The sequence below is a fragment of the Myotis daubentonii genome, chromosome 17 (genome assembly GCF_963259705.1).
Source record: "Myotis daubentonii chromosome 17, mMyoDau2.1, whole genome shotgun sequence".
NCBI classification, from domain to species: domain Eukaryota; kingdom Metazoa; phylum Chordata; class Mammalia; order Chiroptera; family Vespertilionidae; genus Myotis; species Myotis daubentonii.
In genome coordinates this window covers 28154557-28163102 of record NC_081856.1, presented here as the reverse complement: position 1 = coordinate 28163102, position 8546 = coordinate 28154557, and the positions used below count along the sequence as shown (strand labels likewise).

At 36.4% G+C, this 8546-nt stretch overlaps 1 protein-coding gene across 1 annotated transcript in view; it reads right to left on the bottom strand.

The window, feature by feature from the left end:
* Positions 1-2239: 2239 nt before the first annotated feature.
* HAS2 (hyaluronan synthase 2) overlaps positions 2240-8546 on the bottom strand; it is a 28643-nt gene continuing 22336 nt past the window's right edge. The window contains exons 3-4 of the mRNA XM_059671801.1: positions 7412-7513; positions 2240-5095 (exon numbers count right to left, since the gene is read on the bottom strand). Of these exons, the coding sequence (XP_059527784.1) occupies positions 4166-5095; positions 7412-7513 (1032 nt within the window). The 3' untranslated portion in view covers positions 2240-4165. The remainder of the gene's footprint in view (positions 5096-7411; positions 7514-8546) is intronic.

Genomic DNA, 8546 nt, shown 5'->3' with positions numbered 1-8546 from the left:
AGGTGGACTTGGAGGGAATGTGATGAAAGTGATCCTATCGGAAGAACACAGTAGCAGTTTATGATTAGACGTGAACCAAATCATATTTCCAAATATAAGTGTTTATGTGAGATTTTCAAATCCAAACCACCATAAAGTAGTTTGTTTTACAACCATGTTAGCACCCTCTTCAAAAATATCTGTGATCTGTCTAACTTAAACACCTCATTGGGGCGTTTCTCCCAATTGGGTTATGATCTATGACCCAGCTTCAAGTGTGTATTCTACAGCTAAGTCTGAACTGTTGGTTAGATACAGCACACACCTTAGTTATATTTGTTAGTTCTGTTCAAAGGATTACATATCAAAATCACACCTCTTTGTTCCTAAGTTATACATCCTTAAAGAATCACCTGGACACTACACTATCTTGAAGCCTTTTACAGAGCTAATTGTGCATTCCATTCCTTCTTTTTATATCCATATGTCACCCTATAGACCCCTATTATTCTGTTTTGCATCAAATGTTTGTGTAATTATCTTATCCCTCTTAATTACAAATTCTATGAGTATAGAGAAAATCCACACCCCTTGATTTCTTGCTCATTAACAGGTATTCAGTAAACTTAATTAAAACCAGGTATCTGCTAACATTCATATGTAATATTAAAAGAAAAGTTCCAGAGGAAAATACAAATATTTGAATTGTTCACTAATAACAACCATAGAAATTATACTTGGTTTGAGGGGAACAATCCGAGATGCTAGATTAGAACAATGTTTCTCAAACTTTACTGCGAATAAAAGTCATCTGGGGATCTTATTAAGCACTAATTCCTGGTCCCAGCCTGAGATTTTAATTCAGTGGGCCTGAGGCCATAAATTTGTGTTTCTAAGAAATTTCCAGGTGATGCTGATATTGCTGGACAGTGGATGACATACTGAGTAGCACTAATGCAAAGGGTAAGTCTGACATCATAACGTCTAGACTTCAATTCTAGCACCTGACTTTGCTAGCTTTATGATACCGAGGTACCAAATCTTTAAGCCTCAGAGTCCTCACCTGTAGAATGGTAATAAATAAGGGACTCCTCACCCGCCCCCCCTTGGTACTGACATGAGAATTAAATAGTCTATAAAATGTGCTTCTGGCAGTACCCGACACATGGTATGTGCTCAAATATTAGGTGTTGGTGTGCAATAGCACAAATAAGTCAACAGATTCCTAAAGAACAGGGTCATTCAAATATGGCCTACAGGCCAAATCTGACCCACCGCCCATATTGGTAATGCAAATAAACTAAGTTTTAATTTTTTTAATGATTGGAAAATGTTAAAAGAATATTTTGCAATGTGGAAATTATATGAAATTCAAATTTCAGTGTCCATAAAGTGTTATTGGAATACAGCACACATTTGTTTACGTACTGCCTATGGAAGTTTTTGTGCTACAATAGCAGAGTTGAAAAGTCATACAATACCATTCAGTGGCTATAGTTTTAATGTGATTGTGACAAGGTAATGAAGGATTCTTAGGAACTAATAATAAAAATTGGGGGAAAAAGACAAATTTGAGGTATAAGTGGTAAAATGGAAAAATTACCACCAAAATGCCTCAAACCAGAAAATGTTATTAGCTGTCCCAATCCACTTTTGTTTTTTGAAGGAGCAATATTTATTGTCCTTTTTCTGATTAGAAAAGCAATACATGACTAGGGTATTTTGGAAATACAATAGTATATAGAATATAAAGCAATCATATTCTCAATAGTAGAGATAACCACATTTAAACATTTGTTTTTACAAAATTGGAATGTTATTGTATAAATTGCCTATATATTTTTAATGTATCATTTCTCTAATATCCTCATATTCTAAGAACACTGTGCTTAATGGGTAATAATGTTCCATTATTTGGAAATACCATAATTCAATTATTGCTCTCAAAATATTCTATTATTTTTAATGCTATAACAAATTTCTGAAAACCTGTTTTCCTGCTATCATAAAGTACTGTTTAAAAAAAACCACACACACCTAAAATTTCTAAATTTGGGCTGCTGTAAAGGAAAGTAGAAGAGTAGAGATAAGGAGTAGGCCAGTCTTGGTTTGCCCCTCCTCCTCCCCCCCCCCCAATATAATCCATTCTTAAATCCATACCATTACAATCAGGTAATGTTTTGTTCGAAATTCCCCCTCCCCTTAAAAAAAACACACACAAAAATCTTATCAAAAATATTTTATTTACAAAAAGAATTATACTATACATCCTATACTGGAAATACATTGAATAATTGCTAAAATAAATACAGGCAATTAATTCAATCTTCTATAAGAATGAGAGAATTTGACACTTGAATGTTATCAAAGCTTAACTTAGAACATAAATAGTTAAAAAGGCAAACTCAAGTTTTAGTCTCATTTATTGGCACGGTGTTTGTTTCCCACAAGCTCTCCAATCAGTGAGAGATGGAGTGGAAGAATGTTATGTACCTTGTTGTATTCCAAAGGTAGAATGTGCATCTTTTTCTTAGGATAGATGGAACATGGATGTCTGCTTGAAAAAAGCAGAAAGGCAGGAAGCACATGGCCCAACACTTCTCCACATGACTCTGCTTCACCATACTTTCTATGCAACTATTCGTGGGTTCAATTGTGTTTTTAACACAGGTCTACACAGCACCAGCTACAAAGCAAGATGGGTCATGTCAAAAGTCAGACTGGATAACTGAGGCTCGGGAGAAGTGAAATTGGCTAGACTACAGGCATCTGGTTTGTTAATTTTTCATGTGCCAATTTTTGATAGTTATTAAACCTTGATATCATTTCTACTATGTAAACACATTTATGTTGGTCAGCAGAAAAGATGAAATTATCTGTAGGATAATTCAGAATAAAAGCCTCATTAGAAAGTAAAAGAGGCTGATAATTGGAGCTTAAACCTGCCATTTTGAATCTGTACACTTTACATTTATTTTAATTTATCCAACTAAATCCTGGAAACCTCTGGCTAACACACAAAGTGAACTGGCAAGCTGGAAAAGACAGGTAAAATATGTTCAATATATAGACAGGACCTGGTGAATTCAAGCCACAGAACAAAATTAACTGCATTGTATTTGTCCAAGTTATACAGATAATTTTTCCACTTTCCCTATTACTCAGCCTGGGAAACCATTGCCAGAATCTTCGATTATTCATCTGTGATATGCATGTTATGTCCAGTGCTGGCTGCCCAGTGTTTTCTTTTGAGCATTCCCTTTTTTTAATCTTATGAAAAAAATTGCACTTTTCTACCCTTTTGGCCTTGATTTTCATTTATTTACTTTTTTTTCAAACATAAGTATGTATTTTTACTCCCAAGGTGTGACAGGTATTATTGGCCTTTTCCAAAAGAAGTTTTAAAAAGTTAAAATATTGGAAGTTTAAATACTTTTTCACAGAAATAAACTATTCAATTTGAAAAGGTAGAGAGAGAAACATTTTATTCTTTCTATCATGAACAACATCCGTCAACCAAGCTTCACATTTTGGGTAGGTTTTATAAGTTTGAACTTTTTTTAGAACCTATTTTATTTTATTTTTTTATAAAGGAAGAACAGGTGTATTTTGGCAGAGAAGTAAAATATAGAATATGCAAGATTTGTTTTAAAAATGGGCATACAAAATTTTAAAACACAGTACAATTATATAAAAATACAGCACAGCCAACGGCCTTAAAATTTCCTTTGGCATTTCATTTGGTAGAGTTAAACAGAAAATCCTTTCTAAAAAACAATTAGCTATCGACACAGTCCATAAGTTAGGTTGTATACGTTGTAAGAACGTTTCCTTGAGTTTCCAAAATCCTTTCTTCCATGATAACCCACATAAAGCATGGCTAGTGAGGTATATAGGGCAAAACACTGTTAGGCAGATGTACAGTAAGGGAAAAGTGCATAAACAAAGGATTCTTCCCATTTTCATAGAAATAACAGGTTACATCTGAGTTTCTTCTTGTTGATGTATCATTTTACTTTGGCAGAATCAAAATAAACCCATAGAAATGTCTTTGTTCAAGTCCCAGCAGCAGTGATATGTCTCCTGTGGTGGCATTCTCTGATGCCACAATACTGTACGGTCTTTACAGGAACTAAGGTTTTGTTTGTGTCCCCATGTGTGATTGCAAATGTCAATCAATGTACGATCATACATCAAGCACCATGTCATACTGTTGTCCCTTCTTCCGCCTGCCACACTTATTGATGAGAACCACATACAGAGTCAAAAGCATAACCCAATAGCATACATAGAGCAACGTTCCAACAATTAGAACTGTCTGTTTGGAGTCCGAGAATGGCTTTTTAGATTCCTTATAAATGGTGAAAATCACACCACCCAGGAGGATTGTAAACCAAACCGAGACTGGAATGAGTCCGATGAAATTAACAACAATGGTTTTCCTTCCAGATGTGCCCCACCCAGCTTTGTTTATCGTTGCAATTGCAAACATCTTGGCGGGAAGTAAACTTGACATGTACAACACTGAGTAGAGGGACATGAAGACCATGACGATATTTCCTCTCAGGCAGCTGGCAAAGGATGATTTGATGAGACCTACTAACTGAACAGTTAACAAGAAGAGGAGGATGTTCCAAATTTTACCCCGGTAGAAGAGCTGGATTACCGTGGCAATGAGAAAGAAAGGGAAGAATCCAGTGATAACCGCTTCGTAGGTCATCCACAAGTGATGTTTATGAAACCACATGGCATTGTATAGCCACTCTCGGAAGTATGACTTGCTCCAGCGGGTCTGCTGGTTTAACCATCGGAGGTACTCGACAGGTGTTTCCGTAAGGCACTTGGATCGAGCTGTGTATTTTGTTGCATAGCCCAGACTCAGCACTCTGTTCGTTAGATGCCGGTCATCACCAAAACTGCACTGGCTGCCCATAAATTCCTGATTGTACCAGTCTTCTACAAACTCATGCAGCAGCGAGTTTCTGTACATCCCCAGAGGCCCGCTAATGCACTGGACACACCCAAAATAAGACTGGCAGGCCCTTTCTATGTTAAAAGCCATCCAGTATCTCACACTGCTGAGGAAGGAGATCCAGGAATCATACTTGTTTAAAATCTGCAAAAAGAAGAAAATAGTAGAAGGTAAGCCTGAGTTAAAAATACCAACACACTTTCAACAATAAAGAATTTAAATAAATAAAAATATATGCATAGGGTGTCCCAAAATTCACGTAAGATTTGAATTTTTGCGTGAGCATTAACAACAACAACAACAACAAAATAAAAGCCTAATTTTACTTGTTTTTTTTGAATCAGATTCTAATATCTGTTGCCCTTTGATTTCAATCCCTTCAATTTGATAAGCATTACCAAGTACCAATTATGGCCCAGGAGCAGGGACAATGAAGACCAAAGAAGACCACGGCTTTGCGTATGTGCCAGCAAATCTGTGGAGGCCATTTACCCGATGTGCTATTTCATACATAACCCTATACTGTATACTTTACGAATCAATAAAAAGTTTACAATTTTTATTTATAAACCTGTGTTTTCTATCAAAATTGCTTCTTGCGTGAATTTTGGGACACCCTATATAATTGCTCTTAAAATTTAAAAAAAAAAAACCACAAACAACAAAATCTGTACCATCCTGCCCTGGTCAATAGTTTGAGTGTTGACCTGCGCACCAAAGGGTTGAGGGTCAAGGGCATGTACGTGGGTTACAGGTTTGATCTCCCACCCTGGTTGGGGGAGGCAACAAACCAATGTGTCTCTCTCACATCCATGTTTCTCTCCCCCACTTCTCTGTTTCCCTCCTTTCCTTCCACTCTCTCTAAAAAGCAATGGAAAAATATCCTCCAGTGAGGATTAACACAAAACAAAAAAGCCATACCATCCTGAGGTTACTTAATAGAGTAAGGTTTGTTATTTTGGCTTCTTCCCTCTATTTTTAAAAAAATATGATTTTTTAAATTTATTTCAGAAAGAGGAAGGGAGAGAGAGAGAGAGATATAAAAGCATCAATGATTGGAGAGAATCATTGATCAGCTGCCTCCTGGGGAGGGAGCCTGCAAACCAGGCATGTGTTCTGACCAGGAATCGAACTAACCTCCTGGTTCATGGGTCAACATCCAAGCATTGAGCCACACTGGCTGGGTTCCTTCCTCTTTTTGACATTATATTTTAATGGCTCTGATTCTATTTTACTAGATTAATTTGTTAAGTTGTGTGCATGCATTGGGACTTTCTGATGATAAATATTTTCTACTTCACTCTCTGTTCTCTTTTTGCTATGCTTTTTGTTCTTGTTCTATTAAAATAGTGAGATTTTTCTTTTTTTTTCTTTTGTTTTTTTTTTTAGGCTTTAGTTCTCAGTCCCTAAATTCTTCTTCCAGACACTTTCCTGCCATCTAGGATGTGATGGTTTTCAAGTTCTATTGCCTCCTGTTCTGGTTAATTTCCAACTCATCTAATCCTTGGCTATAAATTTTCCTTCTCTTCCTTGATATTTTGCAATGCCAGTGATAAAAGGGTTTGCTTTGGCCTCCCTCCAAAACTTGAATCCTGAAATAATGCTCCATGTAAAGGCTATTCAAAATTATCAGCTTTTCTTGGCAATATTTCTAAATTCTCCCCTGTCTCAATTTTGTTCTGTGTTCATCTCGATTTCACATGCTTCCTTTTTACCACCAGGCCACTTTTTGTCCATTGTAGTGCATTTTCTTTGCCTTCACTATCACCACGAAAATATGACATGGATTATACAGCAACATAATACCTAAACTTTAAAGTAAAATTTCAGTCTGCTTTTCACATTTTGCTAAAATCTAATCTCACATTTGCAAAGAACTCATTTTAACCTTCACATACTTTTGCATATTCATTTTCCCATTCCAATATCTGTTTCACTAATTATTTCTCCATTGATAGCAAATAATGTAAGATAAATAATTAGAAAAAAATAAATAATTGGAAACCCTACTTATTAATCAATTGCTCCTTTATCTTTCTCACTAGTATAAATTTGAGTTGCTGTTTCTCTTTTCTTTCTTTGTTTTCCAATTTAGATTTTTTGATCAATCACAAGTTGGTCAGCTTTTAAAGACATAGGTATATAATAGGGAATCCATCTCCTGCCACATTTTAGTTTATTGTCAACTAAATGAACTCTAACAACAGATTTTACCAAACCATTAAGTTATGGCTCAAGACCATAATTTATCAGCCACTAAAGACATGGATTATATGCCAGGACTAATCAAAGAAATCCTAAATTTTTTCAATTAGACAAAGAGGCAGTAAACTGGGTTCAAGACACTTCTAATGTGTAATACCTGGCACAGAGTTTGGTGTAGTAAATGCATATTCAATGAATCAAAGAATCAGAGTGCTACCAAAGTGACTCAGGCAAAAGCGAAGCCATACTACATACCTGGACATCTCCCCCAACACCTCCAACCATGGGGTCTTCTTCTAAAACTTTTACCATCTCCACAGATGAGGCTGGGTCTAGCATGGTGTCTGAATCACAAACCTGCAAAGAAGAAGGAAAATGAGTTAAAGAAAATAAAGAATTCTAAGAGTGATTCACACAGCCAACATTTTGTATATATACTATGTCTTCAGCCTTCTGGTCACAAATATCACAGGGATGAGTTTGTTATAGCATGGCCAATACAAAGAGCTTGTTTTCCATCAAGTTCAGTATTTAAGTTGTTAACATAGCTGGTTAGAACAGCTGAAGCGATGTGCTGGGTATCCTATAGGGTAACCAGCTTGTCCCAATTTGCCATGGATATTCCCAACGTTGGTCCTTGTCCCAAGGACTTTAGATGTCCTTTTTCTTTTTCTAATGTCTTAAATAAGGCTTTTAGGCAACTTGTCCCTCAGGTTTGAATGATGATAGGAATACTCCCATGACAGTATTAAAAGGGAGGCACACTTAACAGTTATTCCCCCATTCATGTGATGAATAAAAGTCAGAAAATGCTCCTGCAGCGGGTGTATGTTTCTGGGGCAAGATGTCCATGACTTGGGCTTCGCAGATGACATTGCATCAGAAAGGGAACTAGCAAGATATTCAGACCACCTTTGAGATTCTAAAGTACTCAAGTATTCATCTAGCCCTTTATGTATAAAAGCAGGTGTGAATTATCTTAAACCATTCTTGAAATGTTCTTACAAACAGTGTTATATGGATTTTAAAAAAAAAAGGAATTCTGACACCAAACCACTATGACTTCACTCCAAGAAGATTACTTGGATTAATCTATGCCTGTTAGACCCCTGACAGAAATTTCCATGGGAGGCCAAAGTGGACAGAGTCATAAACAGTACTTTTTTTGCACTCTGATTTCTGAACCAATTGGGAAAAAAAATAAGGCAGATGAGAAACCAAAATATCAACTGTATGCCCATAAAGCTGACAGAGAACAGGCCTTATGTCTGTGGAAGAGCAGGCTTCATAACGCTGTTCCCCAGTATAAAACAGTATCACCTACATAATCAATAGCATTGAAGGGGGCCAAACTCCTCCTGCAGATACAGTGCGTGCTCCTTTTAAAGGT